This window comes from Ctenopharyngodon idella, chromosome 9, assembly GCF_019924925.1.
Source record: "Ctenopharyngodon idella isolate HZGC_01 chromosome 9, HZGC01, whole genome shotgun sequence".
NCBI classification, from domain to species: Eukaryota; Metazoa; Chordata; class Actinopteri; order Cypriniformes; family Xenocyprididae; genus Ctenopharyngodon; species Ctenopharyngodon idella.
In genome coordinates this window covers 34,927,733-34,952,255 of record NC_067228.1, presented here as the reverse complement: position 1 = coordinate 34,952,255, position 24,523 = coordinate 34,927,733, and the positions used below count along the sequence as shown (strand labels likewise).

Sequence of the window (24,523 nt, the reverse complement as noted above, 5' to 3'; positions counted from 1 at the left end):
GAACATCAACATTTCAGACAGTACTCATCAGTCACATTAAAAACCAATGAATTTTCAAAAATACCACATTCCCTGAAAAATAAGTGCGCTTGATTGTATTAAATGTACACTTGTAGTGATCTTCAAATTTTCTGACATAAAAGTCACTTAAGTGTACTTAAAAAGAGTATACTTTCATGACCGCTTTTAACAAACTTTAGTACACTTTTAAAAAGTGCTCTTTGTAATAGGAAAAATTTTACATTAAAGTATGTAAAGTAATTTTAATCATGTTTTAATAAACTTTTGTCATGCTTTAAAGAAGTACACTCATTTTGATGTTTACTAACATACTAAAGCACATGTAAAGTACATGATTGTAACTGTAGTGTGTTATTCAATATTACATTTAAAGTTAATTTTAAATTTACTAATTATTACAAATGTGTATTTACAAATATATTTAAAAACATGACATTCAAGTTTTAATAGAAATGACATTAAAGTACATTAAGTACATAAAGTACATAAACATAGTTTATCATAAATGCTTGTCAGTACATTCAGCAGTACACTAACCATATTTCAAAGACAATAATTATGAAATCACATATTAAGATGTACTTAAGTGGGTCAAAAAGCACTCTAAAGTTAAGCTAATTGCATTTAATATAAATTTAAACTATTAACTATTAAATTATAACTATTATATACATTTAAAATATAACTATTAAACTATTATGCTGAATATCGTAAGGAAAGTATACAGGATTCGGTTTGCCTTCCGCCCACCTTGATTCAATGACGCAGTAGCTAAATTGGTACGTCAGAAGTCAGAAAAAGTTTTCTTCAAACAAGAACTACAGTTTCTCTTGACAAAAGGGGCCATGGGAAGTGTCTCCCTCCCAGAGAGGGACTTAGGGTTCTACAGCCGATACCTTATTGTGCCCAAAAAGAACTGGTTGCATCCAATTCTAGATCTGAGGGGCCTGAACCGTACTCTTCGGACATACAAGTTCAAGATGCTTACCCTAAAGTTAGTTGTGTTGCAAATCCAGTTTGAGGACTAGTGTGTGACAATAAATCTAAAGGATGCCTATTTTCACATCAAGATTCTGCCAGAACACAGGAAGTTTCTCAGGTTCGCTTTCGGGGTTGAAGCATACCAGTTCTTCCCTTCAGCCTAGCTCTATCCCTCACACATTCACCAAGTGCATGGATGGTGCTCTGGCTCCTTTGAGACTCCAGGGCATCCGTGTGCTAAACTACATAGACGATTGGCTGATTCTGGCTCAATCGCAACATCAAGATGTTGTGCTCACCCACATGAAAAAGTTGGGGTTGAGATTGAACGCCAAGAAAAGTGTGCTTTCTCCAGCTCAGAGAACCACTTTCCTTGGGGTGGTTTGGGACTTGAACATGATACAGGCATGTCTGTTTCCTGCACGTGTAGAATAGTTTCTAAATGCTATGAAAGATATCAAGCTAGGTCAGGAGCTCTCAGTTTTTCAAGTTCAGAACCTGTTAGGTCTCATGTACCCCTTTTCCACCAAGGCAGTTTGAGTGCTGGTTCGGAGCCAGAGCCTAATTTCAAATCAGTCCTTTGTCTTTCGACACCCAAAGCACCAGCTCTGAACCAGGAAAAGTGGTTCGTAAGTAGCACCAAAACATTGCTGGTCTAGAAGTAACAACCGGGGGCGGGGATACCATGACCAACAAGAAACTTTGACCACCATTTTTGAAATAGCAGCTAATCAAGCTAATAGCAGCTCGATTGTAATCTCTGTCTATACAAATTACGGCGAGCCGTGTTTGGATGCCGATGTAGGTTCACAAAGCCATGAGCATCAACAGTAACGAAACGTCCGCCATTGTTGATGGAAGGCTTGTTCGAGATGCATCGGAGCTGCGCGGACCGATCAGCGTCTGACATCGGACAGCGGGAGCGTTTGTAGAACACACGACTCCTTGTACTTTTGGATCGCTCTTGTGGTGCTTTGATGTCATGCACCGATCACTGATGCAAGACGAACAAGCTTGGTGTGTTTGTGTTTGGTGCTGCCACACTAGCGTTGCTGTGAAAGATAGGACGTATACAGTGACGTAAGACCTGGCTCTGTGCTGGCTCTCTAGCCCGTGGAAAGGCAAAACGGATCTTAGAAGGCTCTACAGTTGAACCAACTGTGAACTGGCAATAGCACTAGCTCTGAATTAGCACCCGGTTCGTGCTGGTGGAAAAGGGGTAATGGTGGCAGCGGCCAACATCATTCCACTAGGCCTACTGCACATGAGACCATTTCAGTTCTGGCTCAAAAGCAGAGGATTTCATCCTCTGAACCATCCCTTCAGGGTTGCAAGGGTCACGTGCCATGTGCCATGGGCTATGTGCTCTTTGACTCTGGAAGAAGTCACGGTTCCTGAACAAGAGCCAGGCTCTTTGGGAGTGTTGCAGTCACCAGACTTGAACAACAGAAGCCTCTCTCACAGGATGGGGTGCGGTTCTCAATGGTCACCCAGCCAGTGGGCTTTGGGGGGCCTTCATCTTCATTGGTACATAAATTGCCTAGAAATCAGGGAAGTCCACGTTCTCTTAGTGGCTCCGTTTTGGACGGCATTACATGGGACATTCCAGTTTGGAAAGATCTTATATCTCAAGTGCATGGGACAATCAACCACTCCAGGCCAGGGATCTAAAAACTTTGGATCTGGCCCCTGAAGGGTCCCAGCTCATAGATTCTGGTCTCTCAACTGAGGTTGTTGAGACAATTTTAAGTTCCAGAGCCCCATTCACCAGGAAGCGTTATGCTCTGAAATGGCGACTTTTCATATCATGGTGCGAGCAGCACTACTTGGACCCAGTCAACTGCCTGGTCAGTTCAGTGCTAGAGTTCCTTCAAGAATGTTTGTCAACAGGTTTGACCACATCTACACTAAAGGTATATGTGGCCAACGTCTCAGCTAGCCACATACCTTTAGAGGGGGTTTCTGTTGGGAGACATCCTCTGGTGCCTCGGTTCTTGCATGGTTCTAGATGGCTGAGGCCTATCTGCCGGTCACAAGTTTCATCCTGGGACATAGCATTGGTCCTGGGAGTGTTAGCAGAAGCTTTATATGAGCCATTAGAATCAGTTTCAGAAAAAAATGCTGACCCTTAAGGTGTCTCTCTTATTAGCACTGACTTCGCTAAAGGCCTCCTCATGTCTAGACATTGTTCCAGGTGATGTCAAAATTATACTGCACCCCAGACTATATTCCAAAAGTTCCATCTATGGCTGATCAGCCATTGGTTTTTCAGGCTCTCTTCCCTCTGCCTCATGAGATGCAAGAGCAAGAAAGTCTGCATTTGTTATATCCGGTCTGTGCTTTGAGGATCTACATCAACACTCAGGCCAGTGGTGTAAGTTCTCTCAGTTCCTAGTCTGCTTTGGAGGCCACAATAGAGGGAATTTGGTCACCAAGCAGCGCATTTCACATTGGATCACTGACGTTATTTCCCTCTTCTATAAGGTGCATGGAATAGCTTCGCCTCTAGGGGCTAGGGAAGTAGTGCACCCTTGTAAGATGTTTGTGCTGCGGCAGCAAGTGTGCCACACAAGTCCTGAAATGTGAAGCCAAAATGTTTTGATCGCCCCCAGGTGGCTGGACCCAGTATAGGTCATAAACCCCACCCTCTCTCTGCAATCTTATGGGATGAGAGACAAACTAAACAATAAAATTACACTTCAAATAATTTTTTTTTCCAAAGATCATTTTTGGTAGTTGTTTATCATGCTGATGTAAGTTCAAGTGTTCGTTTTTTTTTTCTTAAATAAGTTTGGTTTTAGTTAGTTATTTGAAGCTATAAAAACTGGAGTGTGACATCATGATTGACAGCTTCTCTGAGCAAAGTAGTCACTGAGGCACCAACAGACATTTTTTGGGATTTTCAGGAGGAGATTGGAGCTTTAACTTTAATATGTCTACGAGCGCCAGGATGGTCCTCTTCACATACATTCATCGAGTTTTATAGTCTGGATTCGGATTCAAGCCCAGGATCCCAGGTCCTTCAAGGTTGATCCGGAATTAGCCCATGCTCACAGCTATCTGTGCAGAAACCCAGCCTTGTGGGGCAGGCATTGTCCAGTGGTATGGCGACATTGGTATTAAAGTTCCCATAGCGTCAAGCTATGATGCGGTTTTGAGTTCCACTTGAAAGGGAACGTTTCAGGATATGTTTGTAAACCAGTTCCCTGAGAGTAGAACAAGATGCCACTTTGGTCTGCCATGGCCCTGCTCTGCCTGCTTCAGACAGAAGAATCTGGCGACACGCTGGTATGGCATCTATTTATGGTTTCAATGACATAGTACACTGCATCGCTACGTCATCACGTTCAGCCAATTCTCAGTTGGCGTGTAAACACGTGCTACAGACACCGGCTCACACAAAGAGTTCCAATAGCGTCAAGCCATGACTTGGCATCTCGTTCCTTTCTCAGGGAACCGGGTTACATACGTAACCTGAGGCATTCTCTGCTTTTATTAGAAGCTTAGAGCAATTTGGCTGTAGGGTTTTCTGATGATCAATAATATTTATAAGAGCTCCAGCCAATATTGCTTTTTATTTACCATATGCAGAATTTTAATATGAATGATTAGGGCTGGGTACCGAGTTCGATACTTTTTAGGTACCGACTGAAATGCCTCGGTACTACCGAGTATCGAAACATGTCTTGTCGTTCGGTACCAAATTTCGATACCTAAGGGGTTCACTAGTTACTAGTTTCCTAGTTAAAAAATTGGACGTGAATGCCCTTGCAATGAGCTCGTAATCACGACTTCATAAGTGCGAAGATATATTTTCCATAGCAGGTGAAGGCATATAAACTGAGACCTACGTAACGTTAGATATTGTTTGGATGTGTGGCTATAAATAGTTAGCTAAAATGCTTTAAGGTTGTCAGTAACTGATCAAGTGAAACTTACAGTAAACTAGTTATCTGTTAAAGCGTTGTTAAAAATCTTTTATAATGTTAATTGCTGTATTTTTTCTGTTAGCTTGGTTTTTATTTTTATATTTATGCTGTAGAAAAAGAAAACATCAAGAAAGAGTTACAAGATGTGAGGCATGTGGCTGTGACTGCTGATGGCTGGACCAGCATTGCACAAGACCACTATCTGACAGTCCACTATGTGAGAGAGGGCTCCATGAAAGAGAAAGTCCTACACACAAGGGCAGTATACACATCCCAGACAGGGGAAATTGTAGCAGAAGAGATAGGAGATATTCTTGATGAATTCAAAATAAAGGACAGAGTAGTTGCAGTCACAGTAGATAAATGCAGCAAACATGGATGTAGCAATAAAAAAGATGAGTATTAAAAAAATGTGCTGCTTTGCTCACACTCTCAATATTGCTGCTCAAAAGCTTTACACTATACCGTCAGTCTCACAGTGGGCAGGAAGGATCAGAGCAATGGTGGTGTGGCTGAAAAGGTCCAGCCTGGCTAAACCTGTCCTTAAAGAGAAGCTGCGTCTTCTTGGTAAGTAGAAATCAAAATAGATCAACCTTAGTGCAAAACTCTGGCCATCTCTCTCTCTCTAGGCTTTGCAGAACATGCTGTCATCCTGGATGTGAGGACAAGATGGAATAGCCTGTTCCTGATGGTGGAGCGATTCCTGGAGCAGTTCTCTGCCATCCAGGCCGCCTCCATGGACCCTCGACTTAAGAAATCAATGGAGAAGGACAGGTAAAGAACTTTGTCATTAGCTTATACCATTTTCAGTGTGAATCATGCTCATAAAATTATAGTCCAGCTAATGAAACTGATTATATTTTTCAGACTACAGAGAGTTTCTGATGATGACTTCAGAAAAGCAGAAGAGTTTGTAAAAGTGTTAAAGATACTTTACACTTCAACTCTCTGCATCTCTGCCGAAAGAAGCCCAACGCTGGGTCAGATTCTGCCAATCTTGGATAAACTCCATCACCACTTCACAGTTAATGATGTGGACTCCTCCTTCACAAAGACCATCAAGAACACTATCTGGAATGACCTCTCAAAAAGATACCAGGTGTGTAGTGTAATCCCATTTTTTTGATGTCTCACTTGTTTTCATTAGGATTAATGAATTCAGGGACTCGTACTATGTTTTTGCCTTGCAGGTTGACAGCATCAGACAGTTCTTGGAGGAGGGCAGAGCCTTGGATCCCAGATTCAAGTCAAAAGTGTCAGATGAAGTGTGGACCAGAGTGGAGGAGGAGCTGATCAGAAATACCTCATAAGAACAGGTGTTGAATCTTATTGGTAATCTTCTACTTCTCTTCAATTGTAGATCAATATATATGGCCCTCATATTCTATTAAATACAGACTCAGGCCCAGGAGAAGGAACAGAGAGAGAAAGAGAGAGCAGGTGACCAAGCTGACAGCTCATCTGATGAAGAAGCATCTGCAGTACCAACACTGGTAAGAAAATATAAAGACATCCTATTTTTCCCCATTTAATTTTCAGAAGAAAATTACCTTGTTTGCATTTACCTCGATAGTGTTTTATATTTCTTTACTCATTTGTTCACAGAAGAAGCCAAAGCTCTCTGCCCTTGAGGAGTTGTTTGCTGTGGAGGACATGGCAATTGAAGTAAGAACAGAGACCACTGTCAGCAGCACTACCGAGAAGATTCAGGCAGAGATAAATCACTACAATCACTTCCATCTACGCTGTCCTCAGTGAGTCCAGTAACCTGGTGGTGGGACATGAAGCACACTGTGCCATTGCTTTCTGATTTGGCAACAAGGTATCTCTGTGTGCAAGCATCCTCCACACCGTCAAAGCGTACATTTTCTACTGCTGGGGACATTATCAGTCAGGAGCAGGCTTGTCTGTCTCCCAAAAAAGCAGACATGCTGATTTTTTTGAAGAAGAACTGCTGAGTGTTTTAAAAAGCCTACATATGCAGCAGTGAGCCTCTCAAAACTGTTAATTTTGCACTAAAACTTTGTTAAATCTATTTGCACTGATGTGTATGGTGTTAGTTACATTTTGCTCCTCTGTGCTTTTGTTTATTGTTTGTGCACTGACTAAGGAGATGAGTTTGAGTATGTTGAAAAAAAGGGAAAAACTGAAAAAATAAAACCAAAGTTTTTCTGAGGTAATGTGTTATGTCATCATGTTAAAACGGATTTCATACGTGTAAACATGTAAACAGTTTTTGTGAGGTATCGAAAAAGGTATCGTTTAGGTATCAGTATCGAAAATTTCTGAACGATACCCAGCCCTATGAATGATACACTAAATCCTGTGAAAATCATTTGCTAAAGACTATTGCGGTTAAGATACTGATGAATGTGAATAACTAGGTTGCAGACTCACAATCAACTTGCTCTCAAGTGCTCATGGACCGGCTTTGACTGTTTCAATATGGCGGACGGGTTATGCATAGAGCACTGTAGACACAGTTGCTAATGTGGTATGTGTTGTATGACTGGTTGTGCAAGACTGGTTGTAAAAGATTTCAGCAGTACAATACTGTAGCTGAATTTAATTGTACGTTTAATTGCATTGAACATCTATTACAATTCACTAAATTATTGTCTGAAAGTTTTAAAGCTGTTAGTTTCAGCTGATTCTAATCTATCTATTCCCCACATCAATCAAGAGATTTTCTGCAGCATGTAGATTCAGCCTCCCTAGCTTGTGCTGCGAACGCCAGTTCGTGAGGCTCGTGGATGGTGAATGACAACTGAAGTTGTGTGTCATTTTAACATGCAGGTCAGGATTTCAGCTGGGCTCTACAAGCTGGTTTGAGTTTCTGCTGCAGTGAAATTGAAACCAGGTTTTAATGCTCAGAGTTCTGCATTATTTGCTCTGGCACTCAGTCAGTTGCATCTGCAGAGCGTTTCTCTCCTGGTACAGTGTCTGCAGCAGAAAGCCAAACCATGTGTGTAAGTGTAAGCTGCAGGTATAGTGTTGCCTAGAGCGAAGAGACATGCAGACTGGTGCTTACTTAAACCCCCAGCCCGTCCCACCCAGGACTATAGCCGCCACCAGGATGGCCCCTGCGATGGACCCTATGATGAGATTTGTGGCGCTAGGACCTGTTTGGGCAAGTGTGGTTAGACGGGACATGAGCTTTGATTCGCTAGAACTCAAAATATCTGCTCCAGCAAAACAGATGGTGTTTTCAAAAGATACAGCATTTTTATGCTATGCTTGATGTTTGTTATTTCAATTCTTCTGGTCAGACCTAATAACACTGCATGTAATGACAAAGGATCAAACTGTGTTTTTTTTTCCTCACCTAACTACCTAATTAGGTGGCTACTTACTGTTTTACCTTTTGGACTTCCTGTTTATGCTTGTTTATTCCATGTTGATCATTGTTCAAAAGTTTGGGGTCGGGAAGATTTTAAATGTTTTTAAAAGAAGTCTCTTCTGCTCACCAAGTCTGCATTTATTTGATCAAAAATACAGTAAAAACAGTAATATTGTGAAATAATATTACAATTTAAAAAAATTATTTTCTATTTGAATATAATTTTAAATGTCATTTATTCTTGTGATGGCAAAGCTGATTTTTTTTTTGTTGTAACATTTCCTTTTATCAGTGTTGAAAACAGTTTTTTGCTTCATATTTCTGTGGAACCGTGATACATTTTTTTCAGGATTCTTTAATGAATAGAAATTTAATTTATTTGAAATATAAATCTTTGTAACATTATAAATGGCTTTACTGTCACTTTTGATCGATTTAATGCATCCTTGCTGAATAAAAGTGTTAATTTATTAAAAAAAAAAAAAAAAAAAATCTTAATGTCCTGAAATCTTTGAACGGTAGTACAGTATACCTATGTTTGCCTGTAATGGCCCTGCCTCACTGTAAGAAAAAAATGAAGAAAAACAGCAAAGGTACTGGTAATATTTTTGGCACTGCCAGAATATTATCCTTTAAGTTTATAGACATTTTCTTTAATGCAATGTGTAATTCAAAATATTAATTTGGAAAATTCCTTCATATTAACAGTTTATTCATATTACACTGTGCCCAAATTTTTCATGGCTTTTCTTAGAGTGTAGTTTCCCTCTCTCTGATTTATTCTTTCCTGTCCACTGGGTGGTGCTTGTCTGTATTTCTTACATTATGATTTTAGGAACTGTGTCATGTATTAACTAGTATATTTGAAATACATATATGCACTGAAGTGGATAGACAACTAAGTAACTAAAATTACAATTACTACTAAAAAAAACGATTACTGTTCAAAAGTTTGGGGTCAGTAGGATTTTTTCCAAATGAATTCCTATGTGTTTGTGTAAGAGCAAAGCAACAAACCCTTGGGTTCCTCATCTTCAGAAGGGGCCGGTTCTTTTGGAGGGTCAGGCATGCTACAGTCTGTCCCCGCCCACGTTGTGTCACATGTACATGTCGCCTCATTATTGCACACCTGTTTACATTTAAAATAACCAAAACAATGCATAAAAAAACAAATCACATTAATTATGTCTAAGTACACCTCAACATGGCATGTATTTAGTGTGTGTAGTCAGGAATGTTCTCACCCCATGACTGGAACAGATGTGTCCGTTGGGTCCGGTGGGACAGGAGCTCAGGTTCAGATACTGAATAGGGAGACACTTCCTGTCCAGACACATCATTGACGGACCACATGGAGTTCCATCCTCCACATAACCATGATCAGTCTGATCATCCAGCAAGACGTGACCACCGCTGAGAACACAGTGTGTGTGTGTGTGTGTTCAGGTCAGAGCATTCTGATATTGGCAGCATAATCTCAGTAATAATGTATTATGCAGTAATAGTATTGCAAGTAATAATGTCAGTAATAATGCATTGCAATTGGTTGATACTGAAATAGATGCTGATTAACATACACGATCAAAACTTATTGACCATACATTTGCCTCTGTGCTTCTCACCTGCAGTCGATCAGTCTGCCCTGATGGTTGAAGTTTGTGGGAGTGACTTCTCCTTTCATAATTCCAATCCGTGGGATTCGGCCAGTGTTAGTGCACAACAGATACCCGCAAAACACATCACTGCAAATATAGAGATCACAGTGACACTACTGTACTCAAATACTCAAATTCACATCAATAGCACATGCTTCTGCTGAAAATCAGAAAGTTTTTTTTTTTTTACATTGTAAAACAATGAGTTTAAAAGTTTGCAAAGTTTATAAAAGTTTACAAGTTTACAAAGCACATTAATACTCAATGCCATAATAAACTCACAGAACTGAAGCTGAATGATCTTCATGTTGTGTCTTGATTTAATGTGTGTAAATATGTGTATGAAAAATAGGAGCAGGTTGTTTTAAGAATTATAATGTGTTTCAAACAGATGTCTGGGGGCCACAAGAGGGTGCTAGAGGGTCTGCGAAAAATGAAATGGTACTGGTAATGTTTTGACATTAACAGAACATTGTCCTTTAAGTTTATAGACATTTTCTTTAATGCAATGCGTATTTCAAAATATTAATTTGGAAAATTCCTTCATATTAACAGTTTATTCATATTACACTGTGCCCAAATTTTTTATTGACTTTTCTTAGAGTGTAGTTTCCCTCTCTCTGATTTATTCTTTCCTGTCCACTGGGTGGTCTGTATTTCTTACATTATGATTTTAGGAACTGTGTCGTGTATTAACTAGTATATTTGAAATACATATATGTACTGCAGTAGACAGACAACTGAATTACTAAAATTACTATTACTACTAAAACGATTATAGTACGTTACTGTTCAAAAGTTGTGTAAGTAACATTTTGGGGGTAATGTAAATAAAAATAAATAAATAAAGATGTTTCAAAGTAGGAATGTCAACCTTAAATATGAAGTAAATGTATTTAACACAATCATTTCAACACATACATTTGATCATTCTTCATTCTGCTTACTAAAGACTGTCTAAAGCTGTAGATCAATTGTAATGATTTTATTCTTCTGAGACTGTCCTAGTTTTTAACAGAGAAATAAATCTGCTTATATCTGTGTAAAAAATTATAGGTTAACTAATTGCTAGGTGCTCCTGATATCAGCATGCTCACAGTTGGAACCCAAGCCATATCTAGACCAGAACATCACAGAGAGAGGTGGGATCTTTAGTCTTGGGCCAGTAAGCAACCACCCAGAATGCTCTATATTGCAGTGGCAAGTTTTGCATGGTTTAGAACTCACTGCTTACTGCACTGGATCCATTTCTCCCCATCTTGACCACAGTTGCCCTTCTCTGAGCCCTCTGTGTTCAACTTCTCATAACAGAACTTCTCAGAACTTGCAGCTTCTGTATGAAAACAGAAAGAAAAAGAGTGAAAGGAGAGAAACAAAGGGTATAATAAAATAAAATAAAATTCAGGATATATAAACTAGTTTGACTAATAGTAGTTGTCTGTATGTAGATCTACTCTACAGTATTCAACTTATTTTTAACGTAAGACCAGCGTGGCCATTTGTAACTTGATTGTGTCGAGGCTTCCGGTGTCATCCGCTTACAGTTATTTTAGCTGTACATAAACAGCCCAGTATGATATTGCGAAGTAGTATTTGTTATCATATTATTTTATTTTATTCATAAACGCACTGGTTTGTAGAGCAAGTAGTTCCCTTTCGAAGTGAAACTTCAATACTGCATCTTGGATTGACGCTATGGGGACGGCATCAGCATGACCGGTGTCTGAAGCATGTGTGACAAACACACCATTTTCATTGGACAACGACAGTCCGTGACGTCACTAGTGGAGCAGCCGTGAGTATAAGAGGACAGCTGTAATACACATCATCATCTTTTTTTGTCTTCAGGACCCAATTGTTTGTAACTGCATGGAAATGGAATGGAAAGCTCAAGCAAGCATTTCAGGAAATGTGTGCCTCCGTGTCCCAGGTTTTTGACACCTTTTGTTTTGTGCTTGGGTGAGGACAGTGGCGGACTGAGATAATTCAGGCAGGGAATTTTACTCCATCCCAGGCCACCAAGTGTTCTATCTTAATACTGAGTTGTCAAGGTACAATATATATGTCTATAGGTGAACCCTCAAAAACTCACTAGTAAAACACCCTCTATACTACCATAATCTAATATAACCATAAAAAGCATGACTTACAGTTCTCAGTTCTAGTCTTTTGAAGTTTAATCATAAAGCTATATCGCAATTCTTGTATTTCTGTCCCCTCTTGAAATGATAAATAAGACTTTCTTGCACCGTTTAAGACTTTTTATGGTCTTAAATTTGATACAACAAATAGAAGACTTTTTAAGACCTGCGGAAACATTGTAGGCTAGATATTGCAGGCTAGCTTAGGGTACACTAACACCATAAAACAGAAAATCTAAATACCTGGTCAAATTTGGCACTAGAAAAAACGTATAGTATCCACATCTCTAAAACAGTGTGATAGATTGTCATTTTCTAAGATGTTGCAACATGCTCTTTTAAAACTTCTATCATTATTATTTTTTTTTAATATTTTGGGAACACCATTAGCTTGCACAAAGTGGACTTATTAGATGATAGTTAGCCAAGCTGTAGATGCATGTTCTGTCTGACCTGCTTCTTTACATGGCTGTGATTTTGCAGCACCTTGCTGCATCTGTGGCCAAGGCTTTTCTCTTTTTTATCCACTCCCTCTCTGCACCTTTGCATTTATGCACCATTTATTTGCACAATTGTCATGTGGTGGTGTCATTTTCACACCGCGACTGCCTGATTCGTAGATTCTAAAGGTCTGTCATTTCATTCTTAGCTACATATCAGCATATTACATGTCAAGCTGACTGCACGACAGGCCAGAATGACCGTCAGGCCACCGGCGCTCCAGATGGCCAGTCCACCCCTGGATGAGGAGCACGCCTGTTTAGTACTCAAGGGTTCTCAATGCGACCATTGTGAAAAGTTCATAATAATGAAGCTCCGTTCACGCTTCAACCTATTCTCAAGGGATGTGGGACAAGCGTCTGCACCTCACGGTTCAGGGCTGAAGTCGTGGGGAACGCAGGTCGAGCTGGTCGAGAAAGGTATGGCTCTTTCACGTTCCTCAGTTGTAAGGTCAAGAGATCTGTTGGATCAAGATGTGCTGTCCCTTGAGTCATGTGATCTAGCAGATAGCATGCTGCTGGCGCCATCCAGCCAGGAAGAGGCAGATGTGGTTGAGGAGGGTGAGAAAATTGCTTTTATTGAACCCCACATATGGGGAGCTGCTAGATGTTATGGCCTGTGCCACAACCAGATTGGATTGGTTTGGCAGCCTGAGAAATAGGAAGACGCTCGCGGCAGACTCGATGAGCGATTCCTGTCAGGCCATAATCGTCCCACCCCAGTAAGCCTTACTGTTTCTTCCCGAACTCCAGACAGACGTGGAGAAGTCATGAAAGAAACCGTATTCAGCTCACATTTGCTCATTTAATTTCCATTTCCGTTCCATTTGCCCAATGTGGAGGAGTTGCGGGAGGAAGGATATGGGAGGATGTCCTCTGTTGAGAAGCAGGCTATCTCTCGCAGGATGAAGCTTCCTCTCTGAAGGCTCTGGCCTTGCCATTTAAGGCACTACAGTCCACCTTGCGCTTAAATGGCAGTGGGTCAGACAGGTGGTGCCTTGCACATGATGGCTGTGTTGCAGGCCTTAACATCGCTGCTTTGGCTCTCTCTTTTACAAAGTACTATGGCTCTCCAAATCACTAAATTCTGTCAACACAACTCGCTGCGCAGTCTCTGCTCCATATCTTCATCCCGATTAAGACCTTACTCTGATTATCAAAAATATATGCATTATTGGTGCACATGTAAACATAGTCAATGATAATCTCAGGTGCCAATTATGTGCTTTAGGCCTATTCAATGTAAAATAATTTCATATGAGTTTCAATATCATTTTTTTTTTGTGATCTTTATAGACAGCCTATTGAAAGCAACAATGGACAGGATAATTTACCTCAGATCTTGAAAATAAATTAAAGCAAACAACAATGTTCAACTTAACTCAAGGTGAACAAAGTGTATTCTAGCCTATGATAAAAAAATATTTTTTCAGTCGCTCAGTATGTATTTTTAATCTTGTTAAAATGGTGTAAGATTTATGAATTTGATACTGTAGGCCTATTAGTTCATTTCGTGCCCACATGCTCTTCTGATTGGCTGTGATTTTTGATTTATTCACATCTGGTTAAGACACGGTATTAGGCTGTTTAAATTTGCTTTTCAAAGCTGCAATTTCTGCCAAAGGCCAGCTCAAGCAACAGAACTAACAAGCAGCATCATGAGCTGTTTATTTCCCATTTTCTCTGAATGCCAGGGAATGGCAACTGTTATATGTAAATGCTGCCCCGACATGCAAGTACAGCTCCTATCTCTTTGCATTGGGAAACATAAAATTCTTCAAAGCTGTTCACCAAGCTTATGATTAAATTTCATATTTGAAACCATCCATGAAATCTGACAACAACTGTCTAATAAATGTTGATTCTTATGCTCAAATAGCATTAAAACACTTTTTTTCAGGTTAGACCAGCCAATACACGTGCAGTTCCCATTCAAAAGAATTATGAGTGCACCGTCTTTGTATATCTAAAGTCTTTTGATACTCAGTTCATAGGGGAGCAGACTGCTGGGTTTAAGTCTTCTGATTGTCTGTTTATGATGACAGGAAATGGTCACTCACTTGGACCCCACACATATTTACACTGACTGTCTCTCGTCTTGCACTCTCCAGCGTAGCAGCGACCCTGCAAAAACAACACAGTTCATCTCACTAATTAATAGTAAAAGACCAACATATATCGATCAGGCAGATTAATACTTAGATTCATTTTTTACTAACGTTAAATTTATTTTATTTATTTACATTTCATTCATTAACTTATCCATATTATACATTTCTACCTATAATATTACAAACAGAAGTGTAATAAAATAAGCAATAAAAGCTATGAAATTACAAAAGTGGAAACATGTGTATTATGCAATAAAATAAAATAAAAAATTTTAAAAAAAAAACCTGGTTACATGGAAATTAAGTTTTGTAAAGAAATGTAAATCTAGTATGCACAATTCATATTTGTCTACAAAACTAATTTCTTGCATTAAAACATAAGCTTTTACATCAGAAACTCTTTAAGATCATGACAAATTCAGTCTGTCCTGTCTGGTCGTTGCTCACCCTGCTTTCTAGATATTGTCATTGGCCATAAAACAAAAAATAAAACAACTTTCTGGCCAACACCTAATAAAGAACAAAACCATGTTTCAGTAGAGTAACAGTTTGTGTGGTGTGTACCTGGTTGAGAGAGCAGAAGTAACCATCCTGCTTGTGTAGATTGGGAGGGCACTGGACAGACACACAAAGAAAGGTTCAATAAAAACATGGATAATCAGAACATTATATTTGTTTGACGTAGTGCTGATATGTTACTGACCTGCCCTGAGTCTCCTGAGCACATCTCTGAAATATCACAGTCATTTACTGCATAGCGGCACGTGTAACCTCGCGGGTAGAACTGAGACAAAGAGAGAAAGAGAGAGAGAGCTCTCACACACCCCTTGTGAAGAATAAGTGTGCTTAAATATATTGTTGTGCACTAGTACATTTTTTTCATCATTTTGTTTTAAGAATCTTTTGTCATGTTTTAAAGAAGTACACTTACTTTGATGTGCTGACGAACATACTAAAGCACAAGTTGTTTGATTATAATTTTAACTGTAATGTGTTATTCGATATCACTTTTTAAATTAATATGTTAAATGTATTAATTTGCAACCTCATTGATACAAATATGTAATTACAAGTTTCAGGAGAAATGACATTAAAGTATATTTTAGTTACCATAAATGCGTGTCAGTACATTCAGCTACACTAAATGCTACACATGCTACACAATAGAAGTAATTATTAAATTACATATAAAGATTTAAGTCCTACTTAAGTGGGTCAAAAGCACTCTAAAGTTAAGCCAACTGCATTTAACCCTCTGGTGTTGTTCGGTCGTTTTAGACCGGAAAAACATTATTTAAAATTTAAAAAAATCACTTCTTCATCTGAACGGTACGAAACCCGATGACTTTTATTGCAGTCGCTATGTGACCACACACACACAAAAAAAAAATAAATAAATAAATTGTGGACTTGATTGGAAAAAGCTAAATGGTCGTAAAAAAAAAAAAAAAATTGTCACACTTGTTCTGTACGCGACTGACTGCCATTGGAAATGAATGGGAAATACGCAAAAGTATGAAAATACAAAGAATTTGTTGTGTGTACAATCTACAAATCATCCATGATGCAGAAAAAATGTGCACAGCAAAGAAGGGGTGACACTCTAAAATATCAAGAGTGCAAAATAGACACATAACACCCACCCACCACTGCCCCACAGACACACATATATGAGCTAGCGTGACTATAACACAACGCAAGTTTTTGCAAATGCCTGAAATAAATTCAATAACTCAGCCACAATGCAGTAAAAAAATGGACAGCAAGACAGGGGTTTCACTCTAAAACTTCGAGAGTACAAAACAGAAACACACACACACACACACACACACACACAAACAAACAACACACTATTATACACACAAATGAACTGGTGTGGCTGTAACAATATGGCAAAATTGAGCCAGAAGACTCCACCTCTGATAAAGCTGTGTTTAGGTTTGACTGTAGTAAAACTAATGCAAAAACTGACACTTCAAATCAACATTTCAAAAAAAAAAAAATGTTAACGTTTACAAAAAGTTATCTTTGAGAATGTCTAAATATATATCCAAATAAGTATTTAAGTCTAAAAATAAGTATTTATGTCTAAAGACAACTAGAGAACTTATAAGCTCCTTAATAAACCCTAGTAAAAAAAATATATATATACTAAAATGTAATTGAAATACATTTATTTTGTGGTAAGTGTACTACAAATACATTTACATATTTATGTGCTTAATAAAAATTACCCTGCAATTGTACTTTTGGTATACTAAACTGGTATATATTGTGCTAAAGTGGAGCTATTGCAAGTATACTTTAGGAGCACTTTAAATATCTTGACTGATATTATACAAAGATCATACAATCCTTACTAATAGTGATATTAAAACACTTTAGGCATAATATTAAGATATGTGCATTGTGCAATAAAGAAATACTCCAAATAAAGTTTAATTATAGATTTATATAAGTAAGTCTCAAGTGATATGTCAATAGATATGTTAATGGATTTGAAGTATACTTACTCTGAAATAAATGTATTTAAAAATAGATTTTTGTATAGGTTTTTCGTAACACTTTACAATAAGGTTCATTAGTTAATTAGTTTTAAAAATTATTTATAGTTTTTTTTTACTAGGGTAGATCACCATGGCATTAGATGTTTTTCTTTTTTACTCCCACCAGATGGCACTAATCTGCCTTCAAAAATTAGATATTTTTTAACCATGAAATACTGCTTTAACTGAAAAAAAAAAAAAAAAAAAACTTTTGCATAATTATTTAATTATTGCATAAATATTAATTAGTACAATGAAATTCTCTCAAAATACAAAAGAAAAAAAAAATATTATTGAACAAAGATATATTACATTGATTTTTACTGAGAATAATAATAATACTAAAAAAGTTAAATTTCAGGTGTTCAGTCACTTTTGACTGCGAACAACACAAGTGTGACCCCCAAATGAACAATACCAGAGGGTTAATATAAATTTAATACATTTTCATTAAATTGTAAATAACATGCAACTGTAAGTATTAGAAAACATCACACTCAGTATATTCTTTTAAAGTATATTATTTCTATAATAAGTAAGTACTGTTTTTAAAAGTATGTGTCACATGTTAGTTTAATTTTGTTGTTATCTTGGATTATCTTCTCTTTTTTTTAAATTAATAAAAAATATTTGCTGCATTTAGATCCTCCCTTCTTGTTTTTGATTGCCCCACTGTGAAAGTATGCTAAAGTGTACTTCTTTTTCACAAGGGGCATAGCAAACACTTTTAACATCACTAACGCCACAGTGTTTACACTTTTTGGGTAAGCAATTTACTAAATCTTCACTTACAAGTTGTCTCTGCATATCAAGCTAGGATAGGATATTTTTGCATTTTAACATTGAAAAAATGACATCACCTTTAACATGTTTTAACCACCCAGCTAAGCATACAAGTAAATGAAATGGACAGATCTGAATATGTATGAGTGTTTCTATAATAATAATAATAATAATAATAATAAACTTTATTTTATATAGCACCTTTAACAGAAGCTTCTTAAATAACTTTACATAGTAAAATCAACCAAAACAAACATATTTAAAAATATACATAATAGATGAAAATGCATTTTAAAAAATGACTACTGTATGACTGACTCTCACCAGACATGTGTTATTGCAGCAGGGTCCGTCACTGCAGTGTGCACCGTTAGACAGAGAACACTTTTTACAGCACTCTTTAATGCACTCCTATGACACACACACACACACACACACAGAGAGAAGACACACATATACACAGCTGAATACTGCCATGACACTGTAGTGAACTCATATAATATTCATGTGTAAAATACAGAAGTCATTTAAGTGCTGCCTAGAGCAGCGGTTTTCAGTCCTGGTCCTAGGGACCCATGCACCACTCTGCACATTTTGTATGTCTCCCTTATTTAACACGCCTGATTCAGATCATCAGCTCATTAGGAAGGAGCTCCATGAACTGAACTGAGTGTGTCAGATAAAAGAGACATACAAAATGTGCAGAGCGGTGGGTCCCCAGGACCAGGACTGAAAACCACTGCTCTAGAGCAGTGTTTCTCAACCCTGCTCCTGAAGGACCCCCAACACTCTTCCTAATCAAACACAGCTGTTTCAACTCATCAGGTCATTAGAAGAAACTCTAGGACCTGAAATTGGTGTGTCAGAAAGAGGAGGCTTTCAAAATGTGCAATGTTGGGGGTCTTTGAAGACCAGGGTTGAGAAACACTGCTCTAGAGTATTACGTAAACTCACTTCTCTTGGTCCACAGTCACACTCCTCTCCCACTTCTACAAATCCATTTCCACACTCTGTCTCTTCAAACAGCTGCAGGAGATGCATGCAAACAACATGAGGATGAGTAAATAATGGCAGAATTTTCATAATTTTTGTTTCCCTTTAATTGTATTGAATGTGCACTTGTGATGTACTTCAAATCTTAAACGTTAAAAAACTGGGTTACACTTTATTTTGATGGTCCACATTAGACCCTATAAGTAACTTTGCAACTACAAGTCAACTAACAATTAGAGTATTAGTAGACTGTTAGTAGACTGTTAGGTTAGGGTTAGGTGTTAGGGTTAGGGTGTAAGTAGAATAAGTTGACATAGTTGCAAAGTTACTTCTAGCTAGTAGAATGTCTAAAGTGGACCACCAAAATAAAGGTCATTTAAACTAAAGACAGTACACTTTCATTACAATGTCTTTAAACACACTTAAGTACACTCAAAAGTGCACTTTGTAATAACGTCAAATTAAGTTTTACTTTGAAGTACATTTTAAATGTTTTAATAATCTTTTGTCATGCTTTTTGATGTGTTGACTAACATACTAAATTATAATTTTAACAATTATTAGTGTTATTTGATATTACATTTGAAGTTAATATATTTTGAATGTATTAAATTACACTTCATTACAAATATGTAATTACAAATATATTTATGTATTTGTGTCATGTATTAAAATATGTATTTTAATACATGACGCGTTTCAATAGAAATTACATTAAAGTATATTTTAGTTCGTCATAAATGCTTGTCAGTACATTCAGCAGTAACTTTAACCATATTTCAAAGACAATGGAAGTAATTATGAAATTACATAAAGATGTACTTAAAACTTACTTAAGTGATTCAATAAATACATAAAGTGAACATTCAGTTCACACTTAAGTATATTCTCTTAAAGGGGTCTTGACATGAGAAATCAAATTTGCCTTGATCTTTTGACATATAAGAGGTCTTTGTACCATTAAAATGTCTTGGGTTACAACTAACCTTGACGCTGCAGCTTGATGCTGCGTCGTATGACGGCACCTTGGGGAACGCCCTCGGCGTGCAAGTGTCTGAAGCATGTGTGAAACTAGTTCAATCTTGATTGGTGCTGCGTCATGATGTAACTAGTAATGTGACAGCGTACACGGAAGCTACTAAGGGACGCCGGCACACAATAGCATCAGTATCTGATAGGTCGAAGCTAGTTGCTCTCAGACATACAGAGGTGAGGCAAAGAGATGCAGTGTCTCGTTCCCTTCTCAGGGAACAAGGGTTACAGTCATAACCCAAAACGTTCCCTTTCGAGGGAACTCGCGCTGCTTCATATGATGACAATTTGGGTAACGCAATGCCCACTGCACCACACCGACTAATGCCTGTCCTAGTGTAAAACTGTCCAGGCACAGCTTAGGATGAGAGAAGATCTCTGAACATAAAACTCTAAGGCCCACACAGGGCAGAGTAAGTGAAGTCTTTCTTGTTCTGCCAACACATGCGGTGGATGATGGAAGGCCTGTAAGATCATAGACCGAGCCATATTGGAAGACACTTTAGGCATGTAGCCTGGTCTAGGATGCAAGATAACTTTCAGCCTCCCAGGAGCAAATTCCCAAGGAGGGAGGATAAACAGAACGGGCTTGAAGGTCCCCAACTCTCCTGAGGGACATTATAGCCAAAAGGAAAGCTATCTTAAGCGTGAATACTTCTCAGATGCTGACTCAAGCGTTTCGAAGGGGGCCAGGGATAACCCCTCGAGAACCACAGCCAGATCCCAGGCTGGGACTCTTGCAGGCCTCATCCTCCATGCTCCACGGAGGAACCGTACGACCAACTGGTGCCTCCCCAGAGGTCTATCACTTAACAGAGCATGGAAATCCGCAATTGCTGCCATGTACACCTTAAGTGTAGATGGGGTAAGACCAGCAGAGAAGCGAAACCTCTCCCATATCGACTCCACCATCTCAGGGTGAAGTCTCCATTCCCCAGACCTCAGGTGCGCCAAAGAGTGCACGACCTCAGACCCCCCTGATAATTTATATAGTAAACCACCGACATTTTGTCCGATCAGTCTAGAAAATGGTGGCCCCTGATGTCTGGAAGGAAACTTTTCAGAGCCCTGAATACATCTCCAGGCAATTTTTTGTGCCAAGATGATGGTTCCCCCATAGACCTCTTGAAAAGTGGCCATCCATGACCGCACCCAACCTCGTTAGGGATGTGTCTGTCGAGATGATTTTCCGGTGATACGGTGCTCTCAACACTGGGTGCTCCCTGGCTTCCATATCACCAGGGAACAAAGGCATCTGCACGTTACCCTGATTGTACTGAACGGATTTCCCCTGGGGGAAAACCCCTTGGTTTTCAACCACCACTGTAGGGGTCCCATGTGCAGGAGGCCAAAAGGTATAATGTTGGATGCAGCTGCCATAAGCCCCAGTAGCCTCTGAAAATGCTTTACAGTGATGGCATGGCCTAGCTTTATCTTGGACACCATGGCCAGGATGGTCTCGATACATGCAGGAGACAGTTGTGCCCGCATCGTAGTCAAGTCCCAAAACACCCCCAGAAATGTCATTCTCTGAGAAGGTGTCAACACACTCTTTTTGTGTTGAGTCACAACCCCAGGCGTTTTATATGGCCAAGGACAACATCTCGATGCCGAAATGCCATATCTTGAGACTGGGCCAGTATGAGCCAGTCGTCGATATAATTCAACACACGGATACCCTGGAGTCTCAGTGGAGCCAGACCTGTATCCATGCATTTGGTAAATGTGCGAGGGGAGAGAGCTAGGCCAAAACGGAAGAACCCAATATTGGAATGCTTCGCCACCAGAAGCGAACCTCAGGAACTTCCTGTGTGAAGGAAGGATGGAAATGTGGAAGTATGTGTCCTTTGGATCTATCATGACAAACCAGTCCTCGGACCTGATTCGGCACATGATAATAGAAATAGTTAACATCTTGAACCTGGATCACCTCAGTGAACAGTTCAAATGTCACAGATCTATAATGGGACACAACCAAGGAGGAGTGAACTTCCTATTCCAGTACCCGATCCTGCTGCAAGTCTATGGAAGTTTAAAACACCCAGTTGAATTTCGGTGGGCGAGACCCGAATTGTGGTCCATAACCTTTCTCTAAAGTGTGCAGGACCTACTGAGACACATTCTGAAGGCTTTTCCATGCCTCCAAAAAAATCTACTATGGGAATCAGCCTCTCGAGGCCAAACTAGGGTGCTTTGTAGCTGACGCTATTGTGCGCTGGCATCCTTTAGTAGCTTTTGTGTACACCGTGACGTCACTAGTTACATCAAGACACAGTTTCGTACGTGCTTCAGGCGCTCGCACACCGAAGGCATTCCCCAAAGTGTTGTCGTACGATGCAGTGCAAGTTCTCTCGGCAGGGAACATCCTGCAAGTTTATACTGTAGCTTAAAATGTCCTTCTCATTGTAAACAAAGCATTTAATAAAACTCCAAAAACAGCTCGTTTTGATATGGCGGGACCATCACCCGGGCAAATACATTTGCATATTTATGCCTGCCTCCAGAGCAGGACATCATCACACTATAGGCCCCACCCACTGGCATTCAGTCACTTAATGGCTGACATTTGCCTACATTTGATGTGAGTGTCACTTTGCGTCAAAAGCAAATAGAACCATTTATTGTCACTGACACTGTCTACACTGGATACAGTGTACAGTATACATACAGTACTCCACGCACTTGAGTCTGTCGATAAAAGGACAAACGGAAGAGTTTAAAACACGTCCAGTTTAAACTATAGTCTAAATACAAAGGGATGAGTTATTACAGAAAATAATTTCTGTGGTAATGTGCAGCATGTCACAGATGACCAGGGCAATTTAAATGAAAGCTAGGACCGCCTGTCTCCTCCTTATACTTTCTCAGGCTGTTTCTTATCATTTTTGGATAAATTCTGATGATGATTATGATATCTGACCTTGGTGGGTTTGTTAAAGAGGCAGGATCCCCCTCCCTTCAACAGGAACTCTTTAAAACCAGTGATACTGCACTTAGAGAAAATCCGTGGGGTCTGAACCCTGAGGAGAAAGACAAATGGAGGACATATTTTCTGTTTTGTCATGCAAATGACACATATTGCAACAGTTTACTCCACTGACAGACCCACTGAGATGCATGTTATTTGAAAACATTTATTAAATGAAAAGGAAATAATTGCATATGGTATAAATACCATAATAATAAGTGTGTGTTTTTATAGATTGTGTGCATGTGTGTGGTAACAGGTCAGCTGATATTATTGTGCATATGTCTTAAAATGCCCCTATTATGCTTTTTTGAATATTACTTTTCATGCAGTGTGTGATGTTGCTGTGTGTGAATGTAAAAGGGTTCAAAGTTTTAAAGATCAAAGTGCACAACAAATAAAGTTATTGTCTTCTAAAAGAAAGAATCAATTCTGAACTGCTGAAATGAGTCATCAGTAATTCCAGTCTCACTTCCGTAACATACCTACGTATATTTGTAACACATTTGCATAATGGCAGCCTATGGTCTTCATTGGCTGCCCGAGAACAATGTCTACTTTGACCTTCAAACACTGTAGTTGTAGCTGGAAAGCAGCATGTTGTATATGTTATGTTGTTCATGATGAGAAGATGCCGTTTTCTGCAATGCAAATCCACTTTGATGCACTTGAGATTGATACAGTAAAACTGATGCCATCGTTACTGTTCGTATCACTGTGTATCAAGTGCTGAGGAAAAGCTGAAATTCAGATATGCTAATGGACGCTTGGTTTCTGACACGCGCTGTAAGTATTTGACCCGAGCAGAATAGACCAATCACGACAAACTGGGTCATCTGACCAATCAGAGCAGAGTAGACCAATCACAACAGACTGGGCCATCTGATCAATCAGAGCAGAGTAGACCAATCAAAACAGACTGGGCCATCTGACCAATCAGAGCAGAGCAGGCTCTCAGAAAGGAGGGGTTTAGAGAAACTGAATCCTTTATCAAACCGTTTAGACACTGTGAGGAAAGTGGTGATGCAGCAATGTATATTATTGTCACAATCCTCAGTCACCAGTCCAGTCACTTTACCATCACCAGTCACCTCCGAAGTACATTTCCCATAATCCCTCCTGGCTCACACCTGCACACACTTCACAGTCATCCACACCTGCCATCATTCTCCCTCATCAGCTCCACTACATTTAAGCAGTCAAACACTTAATCACTCTGTCTGGTCTCGTTGTCCTACACTGAACCTCTTTATCTGATCTCTTACCTGTGGATTACTTACCTGTGCATCAAACTGTCCCGTCCTTTGTTTTCTTCAGTCTCCTGTGTATCATCGTCTGCCAGTCTTCAGTCCTCCAGCCACTTCTCTTCTCAACCTGCAGCAGATAAGACTTCTCACTCACATGGGAGTATTCACCTTAAAGGGATAGTTTACCCAAAAATGAAAATTCTGTCATCATTTACTCACCCTCAAGTTGTTCCAAACCTGTATAAATTTCTGTGTTCTGTTATATTTTGATAAGTT

The 24,523-nt window shown here is 39.1% G+C and overlaps 1 protein-coding gene across 3 annotated transcripts in view; it reads right to left on the bottom strand.

Annotated features, from left to right (window-relative positions):
• Positions 1-24,523, bottom strand: part of LOC127519146 (disintegrin and metalloproteinase domain-containing protein 23) — a 65,384-nt gene that overhangs the window by 7,993 nt on the left and 32,868 nt on the right. Inside the window, exons 15-25 of one of the 3 annotated variants that reach the window (XM_051906642.1) lie at positions 22,953-23,052; positions 18,962-19,033; positions 18,332-18,418; positions 15,382-15,462; positions 15,243-15,293; positions 14,628-14,691; positions 11,154-11,259; positions 9,894-10,013; positions 9,516-9,684; positions 9,289-9,400; positions 7,963-8,053 (exon numbers count right to left, since the gene is read on the bottom strand). In XM_051906642.1, coding sequence (XP_051762602.1) covers positions 7,963-8,053; positions 9,289-9,400; positions 9,516-9,684; positions 9,894-10,013; positions 11,154-11,259; positions 14,628-14,691; positions 15,243-15,293; positions 15,382-15,462; positions 18,332-18,418; positions 18,962-19,033; positions 22,953-23,052 — 1,053 coding nt within the window. Of the gene's footprint in view, positions 1-7,958; positions 8,054-9,288; positions 9,401-9,515; positions 9,685-9,893; positions 10,014-11,153; positions 11,260-14,627; positions 14,692-15,242; positions 15,294-15,381; positions 15,463-18,331; positions 18,419-18,961; positions 19,034-22,952; positions 23,053-24,523 lie in introns of those variants that run through there. The other 2 variants (XM_051906643.1, XM_051906641.1) reach the window with 2 other exon arrangements.